The 18,394-nt window shown below is 40.3% G+C and overlaps 1 protein-coding gene across 1 annotated transcript; it reads right to left on the bottom strand.

Moving 5' to 3' along the window:
- Nucleotides 1-278: 278 nt before the first annotated feature.
- On the bottom strand, nucleotides 279-16,418 carry PLA2G12A (phospholipase A2 group XIIA). The gene is made up of 4 exons (XM_019741912.2): nucleotides 16,036-16,418; nucleotides 5,999-6,075; nucleotides 4,847-5,012; nucleotides 279-2,850 (listed from the first exon to the last, which is right to left on the bottom strand). The coding sequence occupies exons 1-4, from the start codon at nucleotides 16,241-16,243 to the stop codon at nucleotides 2,732-2,734; spliced, it is 570 nt and encodes a 189-aa protein (XP_019597471.2). The 5' UTR covers nucleotides 16,244-16,418; the 3' UTR covers nucleotides 279-2,731.
- Between the last annotated feature and the right edge of the window lie 1,976 nt (nucleotides 16,419-18,394).

Genomic DNA, 18,394 nt, shown 5'->3' with positions numbered 1-18,394 from the left:
GACCATGAGGACGGATGGTTATGGACAGCCTTTAAAATCTGTACCCAGCCATGTACAGGCACACCTCAGATATTGTGGATTCAGTTGCAGACCATCACAATAAAGTGAGTAGCACCATAAAGCAAGTTACAGGAATTTTTTGGTTTCCTAGTGCAAATAAGCCATGTTTCCACTATACTGTAGTCTACTAAGTGTAAGTCACCTTATGATGTAGGAAATTTCTGAGTGCTGGGATCGTGTCTTGTGAAACTGAAGAATGGAAGCGCGGACCAAGGAGAGGCGAGTTGTAAAAGAGCATAGTTTATTAAAAACAAAGAGTCACAGCTCTCAGAATTAGAAGGGTTCCTTGACTGGGTGCCCAACATGGGGCAAAAAGGCTCTTATTTTTATATCTTCCCTTGTCTGCTTGGAGAAGGGAGCTGGCACCCTATCTGGTTAGTTCTGTTTGTCCATCCTGAAGGGATTAACGAACCCACTTCTATCTATCAGATCTGTTCTGTTTGTCCTGGAGTTTTAGGATATGGCTGTCTTTTGTTTAGTCCACCAGGGACCTTCCTGTCTACCTAACAACATGCTAACTTCCCTGTCTCAGTTACACTTAAAACACAATGTGCATACCTTAATTAAAAATTTCTTTATTGCTAAAAAATGCTAACCATCATCTGAGCCTTCGGCGAGTCATACTCTTCTTGCTGGTGGAGGGCCTTGCCTCAATGCTGATGAAAACGCAGTATCTGTGAAGCGCAGTGAAGCCAAGTGCAATAAAATGAAGTATGCCTATACAGCTAAAGATTAACGTCACTTGCGATTACCAATAGAAATTCCTCTCTCCTATTCATATCATTGTTTCCCATTTCTCATAAAAATCCATTGCCTTCATCTTGAAATCGGGACAAAATTTGGGTTTCTGCCTGAATCTGTGCTTCTCATTCCAATTCTGTGATCTCAGTGCTGCGACGAAGATCCATGAATTTATTGTAAGTTTCAAGTTACCTGGTCAAGTATTTCAGTAGTAAATATTGATAAATATTAAATATTGGCAATGGCTTATAAAATTGTACCTTTAAAAAAGTCTGAAAAGTATCAAGAGTTCGTAACGTTTTGGAGCCCAGTTTACTCAGCCATGAGGGATACACTTGCCTTGCCTAACAGAGGACACATCTCTTAGCAGAACAGCTGCACCATCTCCGTTTGGGAACCTATTAGGTTCTCAGCAATGACATATATAGTAAGTCGTCACTTAACATCATTGGTAGGTTCTGCAACTTTAAGTGAAATGGCATATAACGAAACCAATTTTATCACAGGCTAGTTGATAGAAATAAGAGTTAATTCCTACGACACCTCATCAATGATATTGTTGAATGAAACAATATTATATGAGGACTTGCAGTATCCAGTTAGGAATGTGGCCTTTTCTCCAGAACATATTTTTCTTCCCACTTCTGCCTGTAATGACTTAAAAAGAACAACTTCTCCTGGTGTTGTCTTTCTCTGACTTTCCAAGCAGTTGATCTAAATCACTTTGGCCACAGGTTACCCAAAAGATATGTAGCTTGGAATTCTGGGCTTGGGAAAGTCTACAGCCAGTGGTAAGGAAGGAGCAGGAGAGGAACACAGCTGAGCTTTCCAAGGAGATGAAATGCTTTTAACACTCACAGACATTTTCAGAGGCAGCCAAGTTTCTGGGATTTGCTCTTAAACCTGTTAACAATTGTTAATGGAAATAGAGATCTATAAGTGATAGTTCTTTGTATTTTGCTTTTCCATCCCTTTTGGCCCTACAGGTAAAGACTTAAAAAAAAAAAAAACCAACAGTATCAAGAACAATTTTTATTAAGACTACTATTAGTAAAGGGTTATGGTCTTTTAAAAATATCCCAGAATCTATTATACTATGAGGAGCAAGTGCTAGAAATAAACACCAAAGCATCACAGCATATAATGCTCTGATGTGTATGTTAAACAACTTTGCATTTGTCTCGTTAATCCCATCTTTTCTCCAGTTTAGGCAAAGATTATAGCAAAATATGACATTTGTCATTTGAGTGGTTCATAAAATGAGAGTGGCTGTGCTTATGAATTTTGTTCATGTCACCTTCTAAGCATATTGCATAATACCTAGATATCCTGGTTTTGTTCCCTAAGAGGTTACCAGCTGATGGTTCCAATTTTACAACAGAACAATGGAAACCTTGTTCTTGTAACTAGTCCCATCATTAGTAGAAGTGTGACTTATTCATATGCTCAGTGGGCTACAGAAAAACAGCTTCTAATGTGTTAATTAAAAATAGAGAGAAATTAGATCTTTCCAGGTATAAATGTATATTTAAAATTTTATAGTAAACAAATATACTTCTGAGTGAAGATCTCCCCATATTTCCAAGTAAGATATGTTGAATATACCTTATAATGAATTTGACCTCATTTGTTTTATAAACAATGTTTGTGAAAACGAAGTTACAGACGCTTTCTTCAAAAAAATTGTCCTTTTAACAAAATGCAGCTCTCTCTGACATTGGTGAAGACAATCTGGCACACTAAGGCAGCAACGTCCAGGAACATAAACTTCCCCACTTGTTCTTTAGTTTGAAGTTTTAATGTCAAAACAAGGTCTTAAAATAATCCTTTCACAGAAGTAAGGCAGCTTTATGTTGTGAAAACCTTAGTTCTTTGCCAAAGGTTATGTTCTTTCATCCTCATCTGCTGTCACCACCTGGCAGCATCTTCTTTAAAGATCAGTTTTTTCTTCGTAGCGACACCTACAGGCGGCTCGTTGGCTGTCTAGGTATGGTTTACAGCCTAAATGTATAACACTGTCAAACAAGAGCTCCACTGTTGTTTCACATGCTGCAAAGTAAGAAAGTGTTATTACTGTGGGGCAGCTGCAAAGCATCACTTTCTTCACACATATCACATGTTACAGCACAGAGTCAAGTACATCCTTCGTGGGCACTTAAACATGTCAGGTGAGATTCCTCCCAAACCTCTCTCTCTCTCTCTCTCTCTCCCACACATGCTTTCAATTTCAGCCTCTTTACCATGTATAGACTTTGTTTGCATGCAATTGTTCAATATAATTTTCTGTACTAGATAAATGAGTCTCTCAATAGCACTGATCAATCAGTTCATCACTGTTAATTTTCCTTTTATCTGAAAAATGTCACTATTAGACATGCCTGATAACACTCTTAAGTTTGCATTTCAAAGAAAGGTTTTTAGGTATAGAAAAAATAAAGGTTAAAAACAGAGACGTCTCAAAACACTTAATTCTGGCCAATGGCTTCTAAGAACTGATCACACATCATTTAAGATGCTTCAAGTAAATGGACCCAAGTCTCTTCCTTTGACCAATATCCAAGTTTAGCTCAGGAGGGTAGACATAGGAATAAAAGGCGTTTTTCTTCTGGTAGGGTTAAAAAATATTTTTAAGACTATAAAAACGATAATGGGTTTACTTTACTTACTCTAAGAAACCTGGAACACCAAGGTGAGATTATTTTAATACATTACAGTTACAGAGACATAGCACAGAGTGCCTTTTAGTTGTCCAAATACTTTGGGTTTCAAATATTCATGTTAAGAAACTTCACTACAAAATCTTGGCATTATTAAAGTTCTCCAAAAGACTGCCATTAAGGAACACAACCCATCACAGAAGTGTAAAGGCTATGATTATTAAATAAAAGATTGCAAGGGAATTGGTTTCATCATTTAGCGACATTAGTATGACCTCAGGTCAGAAAACAGGAAATACATTCACCTATGCTTCAGCTGTACAAGTTTACTGTAGCTGAAAGCTTGCAAGGGGACTCAGAGGTTGTGAGTTCAAGCTTCACCTCGAGCAGAGATTTCTTCCTTGACAGCTATTAACTAGGGTCTCAGAATCAGATCTGTGAGACTATTTGGGGAATACAGTCATAAACAGAACACAAGTTTTCATGTCAGAAGTATGTATCTTATGGCAAATTACTTCTTTCTGAACCTCAGTATCCTTCCTTGAAAAATGGGTATAAAGCCACCTATTTGGGTTTTGTAAACATCAATGAAAACATGTCTAAAGTATCTAGCACAATCTGTTATGGAAAGTGCTTAAAAATGTTAGTTTCCTTTCGTGCCCCTTCTCATTGCCCCTGCTCTTTTGATTTCAGTGTATGGTACATTCCTTGGCCTGACGGTAAGGAAATCTGGTAACTGACTGTATTTGTACAATGATGTACATGCCCACAAATATCTCATTTTACCCTTAGGACAGCTCTCCGAGATAGAAGTAATCATTCTCCTTTGTAAATGAGGTCCGCGAAGCGCCTTTTCCCTTTGCTGACTCTGCCTTGGATCCCATCCCCTCACTGTAATAATCATTACCATGACTACGAATACATGCTGAGTCCTGTAAGTCCTCCTAGCAAACCACTGAGCCTGGGGTGGTTTGGGGGACCCTCCTGACACAGACACATATGAAGAGACAGTTAAGATTCAAATCTTCTAAGAACTTCCTACTTTAAATCCAACGTGCTTTACTCTTAATTCACTGGATCCAGGGGCTCACACTTTAGGCTCAGGATAATTAGAAATATACTTCAGGGCACAAGATCTTGGGTGAATTCTTCTCTGCCTCACATACCCTCCCTCCCATGGTTTCCTAACACTTTTTGCTTCCATGACTAAATCATGTTAGATTACAAAGTCATCAGCTGCTTATGTCAGAAAATTGAGGGGCTGTGTCACAATAGATAAGGTAATATAGAGTGAAAGATTTCTGTTGGTAAATCCTGTACTAAAACATAAAGCATTCGATAAAACATTGCAAACTGCACTCATCCCCGTCCCACCAGGCCATCCTCACCCTGGACGTGCTGAGCTAGTCCCAGCGTTTTCTGCACCTCTCGGCAGATGGTGGACAGGCAATACTGGAAGTCCTCGTCACAGTCATTCTTGCTTTTACCACAGGTCTCATAGCACCTGTCGTGGTGGTTGCAGCACTTTGTCAGGGAAGGGATGCCGATGTTAAGCTGAAAGAGGCATTTGGGTGGGTTATTGATGATGATATTGAAAACTCCTCCGCTGACTTTCTGCATTCAAATTGAGGAATCAGTGGCAATGAGTGCAGTGTAGATCATTTCTGAAACCCGTTTCCGCCTGCAAGTGTTTTCCACATTACACACCTCTCCGTGACTCTCACGGCACCCACCCACATTAGTCTGTAATCACCCTCTCAATTATGTCTTAAAGCTCCCCATTTGGCAATATTTGAATATTCACAGTTACCTGCTGGTAACACACACAATTGTCCAAACACAAAACATAGTTTTAAAAACAGAAAGGTAAGGCTAAGAGCATTAAAAGTTTTCTCCAAGGGCTAGGCAAGTATGATTGTTGAATATTCCAACGTATTTTGTACCTCTTCCCCCAAGAAAATGTACCTTATATGAAAAGTCACTGAAAAATTTTAAGCTCCTACAACTCTAATTTTGTTTGTTGTTTTGTGGTTTAATCTTTAAAGGTTCATCCATTCCCTAAATATACTATTCCTTTGAATCTATAATTTATCTTTAACTATTTTAAATAACTTATATGCAAAACTCTTGTGTCTAGGAATCACTCTCATAAACATTTTTTTCCAGCCTCTACCACAAACACACAGCTATCCCACTTAGCCTAGTTTTAGTATAGAAAATATTATGCTTAATCTATACTTTTTCACCCAAAGTAGGATTACTACTATAATCCAAAATTTTAAACCATATTTATGACATGAGTAAATATTTAAATAGGATTAACATCTACAAAATTAAAAAACATGAATTTTACTACATTTAGTTTTGTTAGGACTTATTAAATGTGTGTTTTTTTTAGCTATAAAAGAATATAATAAACCGGATCACAATTACAACACGCAAAATTATATGTGAACCTGAGAATGCATTGATAGTTTTGCATTATCAAGAGAATTACATAGCCTACCAATCATACAACTTATAAAAAAATACATATTTACATGAACACCAAATAGTGGAGAGCCACATCCGTTCGGCGGGGAGGGCTTAAAACCATAACGTGGGAAAGGCTTAGATCCTATAAAACATAAATGGGATCATAATTAATTTTCAAATAAGATGGAAAATACATATGCAAAAAGGTCTACAATGTGCTAGACTAGCCTAGAAAATACTTAATATTGGGATGATGACATAAATGAGTATGGTTTTGTTCTGATGAACATTAAGAATACTAATTTGTCCACCTAGTTATTTTTATTTCTCCTGCAGTGAAACACATATAAATGTATGCATATACACAAATATGGTGGTTCATAAAATGTATGCTGGTTTATAAAATGTAATTCTATTTATAAGCCTATACCATACAAAACATACAAAAGCTTATTCTAGACTTCTGGAGATTTCAGAGATTATATGCCATGCCATATTGGGTCCATATGTAGGAAAGAAATCCACCATTTTCCTGTAAGTTCTAATACTTATATTTTGAGGTCAAAACCTACTGGGCAAAAACTGTATCTTCCTAACCTTCAGCCAATGCTCCATTGCATACAAATCTCAATAACCATTAACCAGTTTACTAAGCTACAGCCTGAAGCTAGGGAAGACAAGGTCATCCAATGACCATTTAATTTAGTGGTCCCCCCTTATCCGTGGGGGATATCTTCTAAGACCCCAGTGAATGTGAGAAACCACAGATAGTACTGAGCCATATGTATCTATGTTTTTTTCTATACATGCATAGCTATGATAAAGTTTATAAATCACATAGTAAGCAATTAACTAGACAATTATAACAATATGCTATAATAAAAGTTATGTGAATATGGTCTCTGTTTCTCAAAATATCTTACTGTACTGCACTCACCCTCTGTGATGATGTGAGATGATACAACGCCTATGTGATGAGGTAAGAGTGAGGTACTCAGAATGGCATGCAATTTAAAACTTATGAATGGTTTATTTCTGATATTTTCTTCTTTTTTAAGATTTTTATTAAAATATAGCTAACATACATTATATTAGTTTCAGGTGTACACCATAGATATTCAACATTTATATGCCTAAAGAAGTGATTGCCGTAAGTCCAGCAACCATCTGACACTGTATTATGCTATCACAATATTATTTACTATATTCCCCATATTGTACATTACATCCCCATGACTTATTTGTTTTATACCTGGAAATTTGGACCTCTGATTACCCTTCCACTTTATCCCCCTTTTAAAATTTCTCAATTACACTTCACATTTAATATTATTTTATGTTAATTTCAGGTGTACAGCATAGTGGTTAGACATTTATATAATTTAAGAAATGATCCCTCTGACTAGTCCAGTACTCACCTGGCACTATACATAATTATTACCATATTATTGACTATATTCCCTATTCTATACTTTACATCCCCATGACTATTTTGTAACTGTCAGTTTGTACTTCCTTCCTTCACCTTTTACACCCTGTTCCCAAACCCCTCCCATCTGTCACCCCAACAAATCTAGTACCCATCTGACACCATACATAGTTATTACAATATTATTGACTATATGCCCTTATGCTATACCTACATCCCCATGACTACTGTATAACATCCAATTTGTACTTCTTAATCCCTTTCCCTTTTTCACTCATCCCGAGCCTCCCTCCCATCTGGCAACCATCAAAATGTTCTCTGTATCTATGAGTCTGTTTTGTTTGTTTATTTTGTTCTTTAGATTCTACATATAAACAAAATCTCATTGCATCTGTCTTTCTCTGTCTGACACTCCACTCAGCACCATTCCCTCCAGGTCCATCCATGCCGCCACAGATAGCAAGAACCCATTCCATTCCATGGCCGAGCAATATTCCATTGTATATATGTACCACCTACTCTTTATCCATTCATCCATCGACAGATACCCAGGCTGCCTCCACATTCTGGCCATTGTAAACAATGCTGCCATGAACATATGGATGCACGTTCCCTTCGAAGTAGCTTTTGGGTTTCTTCACATAAATACCCAGAAGTGGGATCACTGGGACCTCCTTTGTCTCTTATTATAGCTTTTCTTTTAAAGTCTATTTTGTCTGGTATAAATATTGCTATACCAGGTTTTTTGTTTGTTTGTTTGTTTGTTTGTTTTTCCAATTTCATGAAATACTTTTTCTATCTCTTTACTTTCAGTCTGTGTGTCTTTCAATCTGAAGTGAGTCTCTTGTAGGCAGCATATGTAAGGGTCTTGTTTTCTTATTCATTCAGTCCTGTGTCTTTTGATTGGAACATTAAATCCATTTACATTGAAAGAAATTGTTGATATGTAGCTATTGCCATTTTATTCATAATTTTGATTTTTTTTTTCCATCTTAAAGAAATCCCTCTAACATTCCTTGTAATACTGGTTTGGTGATGATGAACTCCTTTAGCTTTTCCTTGTCTGGGAAGCTCTTTAACTGTCCTTCAATTCTAAATGATAGTTTGCTGGGGAAAGTAATCTTGGTTGTAGGTCCCTTCTTTTCATCATGTTGAATATTTTATGCCAATCCCCTCTGGCCTGCAAAGCTTCTGTTGAGGAATCAGCTGACAATCTTATGGGAGCTCCCTTATAAGTTACTAGTTGCCTTTCTCTTGCTTCTTTTAGGCTTCTCTCTTTGTCTTTAACCTTTGCTATTCTAATTACAATGTGTCTTGGTGTGGGCCTGTTTGTATTCATCTTGTTCGGACTCTGTGATTTCTGGGCTTGTATATATTTCCCTCACCAGGTTAGGAAAGTTTTCAATCATTATTTCTTCAAATAGGTTCTCAATTCCTTGCTTTCTCTCTTCTTCTGGTACCTCTATGATGTGAATGTTGTTACTCTTGATGTTGTCCCAGAGGCCTCTTAAATTATCCTAATTTTTATTATTATTTTTTCTGTTTTCTGTTCTGATTAGGTGTTTTCTGCTACCTTGTTTCCAAATTGTTGATTCAGTTCTCTGCTACATCTAGTCTGCTGGTGATTCCTTCTAGTGCCTTCTTAATTTCAGTTATTGTATTCTTCACTTCTGACTGGTTTGGTTTTATGGTTTCTATGTCCTTTTCTATGCTTGATCTCTTTGCTGAAGTTCTCACTAAGTTTCTTTAGCATCCTTATAACAATTGTTTTGAACTCTGGTAGGTTGCTTGCCTCCATTTCGTTTAGTTCTTTTTCTGGAGTTTTCTCCTGTTCTTTTATTTGGGATGTATTTCTTTGTTTCCTCATTTTGCCTGCCTCCCTGTGTTTGTTTCTATGTATGAGGTAGATCTGCTGTTTCTCCCAGTCTTGCTGGGTGACCTTATGTAGTAGGTGCCCTGTGGGGCTCTGGCACACTCTCCCAGATCACCTGCTCCAGGTGTGTTTCTTGTGTGGGTTGTGTGTATCCTCCCGTTATAGTTGAGCCTTGATTGCTATTGGCACATCAGTGGGTGGCATTGGCCCTCAGGCTGACTGGCTACGGGGTTTGGCCACATCCACAGCTTACAGGCTGCTATGTAGGGGCTTATCCCACCAAGTGGGATTTGCCCTAGCAGGCTGTGGTGCCTGTTGAGACCGCCCATTGTATGTGCCATTTGTGGGGATAATTGGGAGGTGTTCTACTGTGGTCTGAAGCCACCCTCCAAGTATATTGATTCTGGGGCCTGTTGGGAAGGACCCTGGTGCAGGCCCAGGTCAGCCACTGCCTGTGCCCAGCTGGGGACTTCCTGGTAGGAGCTACAAAGTGATTCACGGTTTTTCGCTACCTGTGCTAAACCTAGAAGCACGTGGGAGAGGCCATGCTACAAACCAAGGATAGCTGCCACCAGTACCGGGCCTGGGCTCTGCAAAAAAGCCAGGACACCCTGAGTCCTGCTGCAACCTGCCAGCTCCCTTAAAGTTCAGCCACTGATAGAGCCTCATGTGGTATTCAAATTGGTTGAGTCAGGGAGTGAGAAGAGTTGTGGTCACCAGGTTAATGTGGTCACCAGGTTAATGTAAATTCTGGTTTGGTGCCAGTGCTGAGCCTGGAGCTGGTTACTCAGCAAAAGTCTCAAGCACACTGAGGCCAGTCATCACCCGCCTGGGGACTCCCATAGTTTTCCAAGAAAGCTCAGAATTCAGGTGGGGCTGTCTGCTCATGGAGAAAATGCCGCTGGCATTGGGGGAGTTGGGTGGGGCAGGGTCCTAGAGAATCAGCAGGGCGCAGCCCTAGAGCTCACCAGACCAATCACATTCAGATTTGGCCGGAAGTGTAGGGAGAGGGCTCAACACATTAAAGATGGCGGGTGCTTGCCGACCGCATGGCAGGAGGACCCCTCTCAGGGAAAATGGTGCCTGTCCTCCAGTCCTGGCCTCAAAGCCACACACCTCAGTCTGCTCCCCGTATGCCTCTGACACCCCTGAGTCACCATCCATCCACAGGAGCCCAAGGTATGTGCCTGCGAGCGAGTATGTGCGCGGGCCCTTTAAGTGGAGGTCTCTGTTTCCCACAACCTTCTGTCCCACCCAGATGGTTGGAATCCCCACTGTTTTTCACAGCCAGATGTTGTGGGAGCTGGTCTTCTCGGCACCAGTACTCTGGGCTAGGGAGACTGGAGTGGGGCTGGGGTCCTTCGCTCCCTTGGGGGAACCTCCATGGCCGAGGTATCCCTCCTAGTTCTCAACCGCCACACGGAGGTTTGGGACCAGCCCGTTCGTGTCTCCGCCCCTCCTACCAGTCTTTATATCTTTAGTTATAAAACTTCTGTTCAGCCAGACTTCAAATGGTTCTCCATGTTGATTGTTCTATACTTTACTTGTAATTTTAATGTGTTCACAGAAGGAAATAGGTACAGTGTTTACTCTGCCGTTTTGGGTCTCCTCTCTGTGTGTCTCAATGTCGTATATTCAGACAACAGCAACACTTCTATTCTTCTCCTTCCTTTTGTATTTCATATAAGTCCTGTTTTTTCAATTTTGGACAGTTTTTTCATTTTTGAGTCTATAAAAACACTTTATAACATTTTGATGTAATTGGTAGTGATATATGCATATGTGTGCATATGTATGTATTAATATGTATAGATATTTTCTCATCTTGTAAAAGATAAATTACCTTTGAATGGGAGAATAATCAGAAGTAAATGAAATCGGGGAAAACAAGCAAACAAACATGCGCACCGTAGGGGAATAAAGAGGAACAGGGAGAGCACAGAGAAAACTAACTGGCAAAAGTGAGAATGGAGGCATGAGGATGGAGGAGGAGGTTGTCTCAAACAGGGCTAGGGCTTAACACTGCCCTAAGGAGAGAAGTTGACAAAATGGAATAATAAAGAACCAAATTCTACATGTGAACTATTAGATAATAACACCGTGAAATAAATACTGATAAATTGGCTCCCCAATATAAGTAGTAAAAGGGCATGTGTTTCATTTTTGTTTCTTTTGAAGGAACCTGTTAATGTCACTTCCTCAAAGAGGCTTTTCCTGCTCACTCCATCTAAAACTAGTATCCCTTCCCTTCCATATCCATTCCATACACCCATGGTTGGTTTTATTCTTCTTTCTAACATTTATTGACCAAATTAACATAATTAGTCAGTTTCTATGAGGACAGGAACTTTGTCTTGCTCAATTAGAAGATGCAAATATTGGCCACCTAAGAAATTACTGGATGAAAAAAATGGTAAACATTTCTTGCTGAAATTAAAATATTCTTTATCCACAGCAAAAGCAAACAAGCAAACAAATAACAAAAAACTAACAAACTAAAAAAAACCCCAGAAAACTAGGAAGTAAGTAGTTTCCTGAAACATTTTAAAGTGTTTTGATACTCTAAATTTATCTTTAAAATGAAATAATTATTTCTGAACCAGACAAGTTATACAGAAAGTTGTTAATTAAAGATTAAGTTGATACAGATACCAAAATTACAAATGTACTGATATCTTTTTAAATGTTGTTATAAATGGTATTATAAGCTGCTGAAAATTTTTTAAAATTAGCATTCCTACTGGTGGATTTTACAAAGTGCTATGAACTGAACTGTGTCCCCCAAAATTCATATGTTGAATGTGTAACCCTCAGTGTACCTGGTGATGGGCCTTTGGGTAATTAGGTTTAGAGGAGGTCATGAGAGTAAGGCCTTCGTGATGGGATTAGTGCCCTTATAAGAAGATACCAGAGAACTTGCTCCCCCCTCCAGATCCCCTACCTGCATAGCAAGAATGCAGATATCTGCAAGCCAGGAACATAGAAGTATTGGCCAAACCTTGATCTTAGATTTTCCAGCCTTGAGAACTGTAAGAAATAAATTCCTGTCGTTGAAGTCACCTAGTATATGGTATTTTGTTATGGCAGCCTGAGCAGACTAATACACAAAGCAAGCAAAAACTCACTAATAGAAGAAACAATATCAGTGTCAAACCATTGCCATGATTGGGGTCACTGTCCCCTAAAATTTGTAAGCAGATACAGAAAGAAGAAGAAAAACTGGATGGGAAGAAGTATTTATAAAACAAAATAAATCCACTATGCACATCTACATACTAGTCACTGATTTCACTTTTTGACTTAAGCAACTGCTCTTCTCTTGATGCTTTATGTTTTATCACTTGTATGGACAGCTGAAATCTAAAGATTTGCCTGGACTGAGACAACAATAGTTCTTTTCTATACGTATTTTTCTTAATTTGTTGTAAATACTTCCAAGCAGGCCAATGTCTTTTACCTGAAAGACACCGAAGCAGATGAGAAGCATAAGGGCTGTTGGGTCACTGAAAGATCTTACCACTGTGTTTTGCAGAAAATCGTGAGGAATTTCAACCTGCTTTCCCAAACACTTAAGACTTTAAATTCATGATTATTAATCTCCATAGGGCCCTTAGGCTACTTTATTTTTCTAGTCCATTCACTTTCCTATTTTCCTCAAATCTCCAACACTTCCATTCCAATTTTTTCTCTCAGCAAATGACATTGATTCCTACTTCACTGAGGAAACCAAAGCAATCGGAAGAGAACTTGAACCTCTGTCCACCTAATGGACATCTGTGCCGATGTCCTCTACCTCTGCTCCTATTAATAGGTGTATGTCATCTGTGTTCTTACCCAATCTCTCTATTTACGAACTAGAACCCACTCCTCTCACTTACCTAAGGATGTGACTCTAGTCATTCTCCTTCCTCTCTCTTCAGTATTTTTACTCTCGACTGAACCATTCTCAAAAGCACACAAATGCGCTGTTATTTTTCCTAACGACCTGAAAACTGTTTTTTCCATGGTCATCCCCATTTCAGTTAATGGCAACTCCATCCTTCCAATTATCCAGGTCAAAAACTTTGGAATCATTTTGCAATCTACTCACACCCTCCTTCCAAGCCATCAGCAAATCCTTTAGGCTCTTCCTTCAAACTATGTCCAAAATTCAACCACTTCCCACCACCTTTATTGTTACCAACCTGGACAAAACTACCACCATTTTTTGTCTGAATTCCCGCACCTGTCACTCTGCCACCATTCTTCCTCCCCAACCTCCCTTGACTCTTTTTTTTATTCTCAGCACAACAGCCAAAGGGATCCTGTTAAAATATAAATCACTGAATAAATTAATGACATTCACAATTCTAAAAACATTTTACAAGACAGTTTTTTCTATTTTTCAAATCTTGTCTACTGTCAGGGAGAAAAACAAAAAACAAAACAGTGACTATTGTATTTGTTGCCCTGAATAATGTTACTTCACTCTCAATAAAGCCTTGACCCCATCCTAGCGAGGGTCCCAGAGCAACTCTCCATACTGCCAGTCCTTCCTGTAAAGCAAGGATAACTGAATGCAACAAGCCTGTGCCCTGTGTCACCTTCTTCCTGCCATTAAGTCTTTTTGTTAAAGCTCCTTTGACCTCTTTATTACCACTATTAAACACCCCTTAACACCATGTCCCTCTAGCTTTGGGATTTGTCTGTTTTTCATTCTGATTTGGTCACTTGCATTCCAAACTATAGGAAAGGTTGAAACAGTTCCAGGGAGACTTCACAAGTAACAGCAATTAAAGAATAATTTTCAGTATGTTGGAATTACCAACGTGGTGACTTGGAACCGCAGTTCTATGCAGACTCCTTACTAAGACACAAAAGGATTTTCACTGAGGCATACCATTTCCTCAGTTCTCACGTTCATTTGTGTTTTTATGCTGGAGACCTTGCTCTAAATGCCAAATGGTAAATTTAGTTAGGCTTGTGGAAGATAAAAAGGATTAAATAAAAGGAAAGATTAAAATAATCTTTTTAATAGGAATAGTATCCATTCAACCTCAGAGCTATTTTAAACATAAACTCTAGAACCCTCAACTCATAATAAGCTTATGAAGACTGCTTCTTCCAAGTTTTCCTATTTCCGTAAATGGCAACTACACCCTTCCTCTGTTTCAGGCCCAAACCTTCGGAGTCATCCTTGACTGGCCTTTCTCCTCAGGTCCTTCACACTTGCTGTTCTCTGCCTGGAGTGTTCTTTCCCCAGATCATCGCAGTGTCACCTTCTCCATTTTCCAATTTTTTCTCAAATCTTATCAGTGAGGCCTTCCCTGAACAACCTATTTTAAAAAGTAAACTGCCTCACAACAGTGCCATTGCTGTTTCTCTGCTTTATTATTCTCAAAGCACTGGCACACCTCAGACCTACATACACTGCATTTGGCTTATTTTACTTGTTCATTAGTTTATTGACGGTCTCTCCCCACCAGAATGTAAGCTCCATGGACAGGAATTTTGTCTGTTTTGTTCATTGCTGAATCTCCAACAGGTAGAACACATAATACACAGCAGACACGCAAATATTTGTATACTTAATGGGGATGACTAAGTAAAACTGTGACATCTGCCTCAGGAAAGGTAATCATTGAATCTTCAAATTATTCACTTATTCCTCCTAACAAACTGTGCAAGACAAAAACATCCTTCCTGATTGCATACTGGTGGTAATACTTAGGCATAAATTTAGGAAGGAATGAAACATTTAGAACTTCATAACATATAAGATAATAGCTCATAATAATAGCTCATTCTGTACCTCCGTTAACATAAAATAATTTATTTTGAGAATTACAGGCAGCAGGTGGCATCAGAGTTTTACATGATATAGGCTCCTTTTACATTTCACCTACATACAATCTGGTTTCACCATTAAAGTCACTAAGGACCCTATTAATATTGAGCTGCCAAGCATTAAATTACTGAGTCCCAGACCTTGTATACTCTTACTGGAAACATGATCTCCCAAGTATTATCTTATTTGGAATTTCCAAAGAGTAGCCCAAGTACTTTATCGGAACTATTACAATATTTAAATAGTCAAAAAAGTCAAATGCTTCAAAAGATCTCTGCCCAAAATACTGAGTTTATTATGACCAACAATGCCACCAAACAAGTTCTCAGATTCAAACAGAATTAAAGTTAAATATGAAAAAGTAAATCAAAACAATTATATCATTAACCAAGAATGAGGAGGCATCACTGATATCCCAAATTACTAAGTCTTGATAGACTAATTTCTAGGCGATTTACCAGAACTCTTTCTCAATAGAGTACACCAAAAGTCTGTACAAAGGTCACAATTAATTTTCTGTAGCTTTGCAGAAAAAAAATTAAAACCAATTCGTGAGAAAGTTAAACCATTATGACTTTAAAATTTCAGTATGTTTTGCATGTTCAGCTGACTTAGTTAAGGTGCCAAAATACAGAGCTAAAATCAGTGTGTTCCATTCCATTCACATGATGCATATGTCACTAAGTTCTTAGGCAACTCCGTGCAATTGCAAACAACAAAAAAGTGACTGAGAAGCAATGAACACAGAACGGACAGTACACACTCAGGCGACCTCTCACATTCTAACAATAGAGGTGCGACTTGTATGTAACCAGGTTGCTCAATCACAAGAATGGCAAGATTCTAGCAGTGGTTAAAAGTTTCCAGGGCCAGAAAACAGCGTCAAGGTCTGCCTTGCATCACACACTCCACATCCTATGTCCCCCCTGCAGCCCTGGAAGCGCAGGCCTCGTAGGGCCAGGTTCCCTCTCACCGTCACTGCACTTATACTGGCAGAGCCCGTCCTCGCCTCCCAGGAGGTCCAAGGCGGCGTTCAGGTACGTGTCGATCTTGTGAACGCCATTCCGGATGGTCTTCAGGGTGGCCCTCCAGTCGGTGGGCTGGGCCTGCTCCTGGCACCTGAGCTCGCCGGTCAGGAGGAGGAGGAGGAGAGCAAGCACCGGCCGCTGGAGCAGGGCCATCCGCGCAGCACCTGGCCCCACTGGTCCCTGGAGCCGCGCGACGGGCGCGCTCCCACGGAGCCCCCGGGGCGCCCTAGGCAGCTGCACCGTCCCGGCGCTTGACTGTCGTGGCAGGCTCCATGCTCACGCCTCCTTCCGGGATGGGAGGCGGGCCCTCGCCACGGTCACTGCACTCCCGCGGGAGGTGGCCCCCCCTTGCGCCTGCGCCGGAGCGAGGGGGCGTGTGAGGCGCGACAGTCTCCGGTCTCCGTGCCCGCGCGGGTCGCACGGCGTGTTGGGTTCCCGGGCGCCCAGCGCCGTGGCCCCGATTAGCACTGCCTGCGTGGGTGGTACTAACGACTCATGCAGGACCCCATTCCCCCGGGAGGCAGTGGGCATTAGTATTTTTTAAAAGCCATTGTTGTAGGGTGTCGCCGGGTGGAGAACCCCTGTGAGCTCTACAACCTGCCTGGGTTTTTTAGTCCAGGCACCCCGAGGGACAAGCTTATGTGGGTGTGGACAGTGTCGGAGAAATGGGCCCCCGTGGCCCTGTGCAGAGATTGCTGCGAGGGGTCCAACAGTTTCGGGTTTGAACACTGGACTCTGCGCGGTACAGGGGCGGAGTCCGGGTCTCACCTGCTCCTGCGCGTCCTCATCGGGTCCTGCTGACCCGGGTGACAGCGGTCGAGGGAGCAGAGTGCCCAAACATGTCAACCCAAGGCCGAGGTGGTGCCAGACTCCAGGGTGAGCTGACGTACAAATTCTGAAAGAAGAAAATGATTTGACAGTTTAAAACCGTGTGTTCTTCCCTGGTAAGGAAGAAGCGCTTGAATGCTACACTTGAATGCAGTTTTTTGAAAAATCTCATGGAAATCACTTTTCCTATTCAAGATACCTTGTAAGATGATAGCTCCAGTGACGTTTCTCTTTTTCCAAGCGCTGTACAGAAAACTTAAAAAACAATTGCAGTAATTTTTACCAGAGCTATAAATATCTGGTTATCTTAGTAGCCTGGCAGTTTCCAAGAATTTTATGGTAAGATCCAGGGCAATATTGCAAGTGTTGGGAAGAGATGCGTCCTTTATAAGAATTACGGATAAATTCTAGTTTGGTGTTTGTGTTTGTTACAAGCTTCATGAGTTTATAATAAATGTGCAGTGCAGAGTTCTTGAGAATTATATACCTCTTAAGAATTATATCTCAATTATATTGAGAGCTTACTCTGTGCCATGCACTTCACATTCACGATCTCTTACGTACAGAATGCAGCCTACAGGGATGCAGCCTTTGGGCCAGTTAGAAAAAGGCACCCCTCCCAGCAGATGGATATAACTTAACTCGGGGCCCCAGCTGTAGTCCCTACTCAGACCTTCCGTTGGGTGCCTTTGGACTGTGATCAACTGGCACCATAGTGGAGGAAGAGGAAAAATGTGCCCTGGCGGTACTATCCTCTTTTTTCCGTGGAGTGGAGGTGCAGAGAAGTCACATGACAGTATCGAGTGAAACCAAGACCTCTCTCTGCCTTCACAAGATGCCAAGGATTTTCTTCTTAATTTTGGACAGCACCTTTCAACACATTCGGAAAAGGGAACATAGAATTCTCCTTTTTAGCTTTCTGGAGCATTGGTTTTTCTTGTCTCTGACAATGTGGATTTTGGAGATTACTTCTGAGGTCCTACCTAGCTGCACTACCTGAACCCATGAACCAGACTTGGTTCTTTCCAGTCCTCAGAGAAACTGTCTGATAGGGAATGAGAGACAGAATGTAGTAAGGTTACCTGGTTCCAGCCTTCAGTTACAAAAGGCCTCTCCTTTTTTTTTCTCTCTATACATTTGCTCCTTGGTGATCTCATCTAATTTCTTATACCTTAATGACAGCCTCTGCTCTGAGCACTCAGACTTAGTCTTCTCTGTTTCATCTCTGCTTAGGGATTAAATTCTCAAACTCCAGTTCCTCGGGTTGATAGACCTGTTCTCTTTTTCTCTCAAGCAAATCTTTTTATCCACTGTGTTCCCCAGGGGAAACCATCATCTCTCTAGAAAACAAGATTCAAAGTTTTATTTTCACATTTTCTTCATGTTCAACCATTGGATATTTGTTGTTCTGCTGCAGAAATCCCAAGATTTGCTTTTTGCTCTTAATTCCTGCTGTCAGATACCAGAGTTTGGCAT

This window comes from Rhinolophus sinicus, linkage group LG02 (genome assembly GCF_036562045.2).
Source record: "Rhinolophus sinicus isolate RSC01 linkage group LG02, ASM3656204v1, whole genome shotgun sequence".
Lineage (NCBI taxonomy): Eukaryota > Metazoa > Chordata > Mammalia > Chiroptera > Rhinolophidae > Rhinolophus > Rhinolophus sinicus.
The sequence above is the reverse complement of the archived record's forward strand: the minus strand, read 5'-3'. Positions and strand labels throughout refer to the sequence as shown.

What these genes read in the sequence shown, in the direction of transcription:
- PLA2G12A (XM_019741912.2), bottom strand. Translation starts at nt 16,243, where the DNA reads ATGGCCCTGCTCCAGCGGCCGGTGCTTGCTCTCCTCCTCCTCCTCCTG. An exon ending in CTCCACTATTTGGTGTTCAT is followed by an intron (nt 5,013 to 5,998) that starts GTAAATATGTAT and finishes TGCCTCTTTCAG; the next exon opens with CTTAACATCGGCATCCCTTC. An exon ending in ACTAGCTCAGCACGTCCAGG is followed by an intron (nt 2,851 to 4,846) that starts GTGAGGATGGCC and finishes CTTACTTTGCAG; the next exon opens with CATGTGAAACAACAGTGGAG.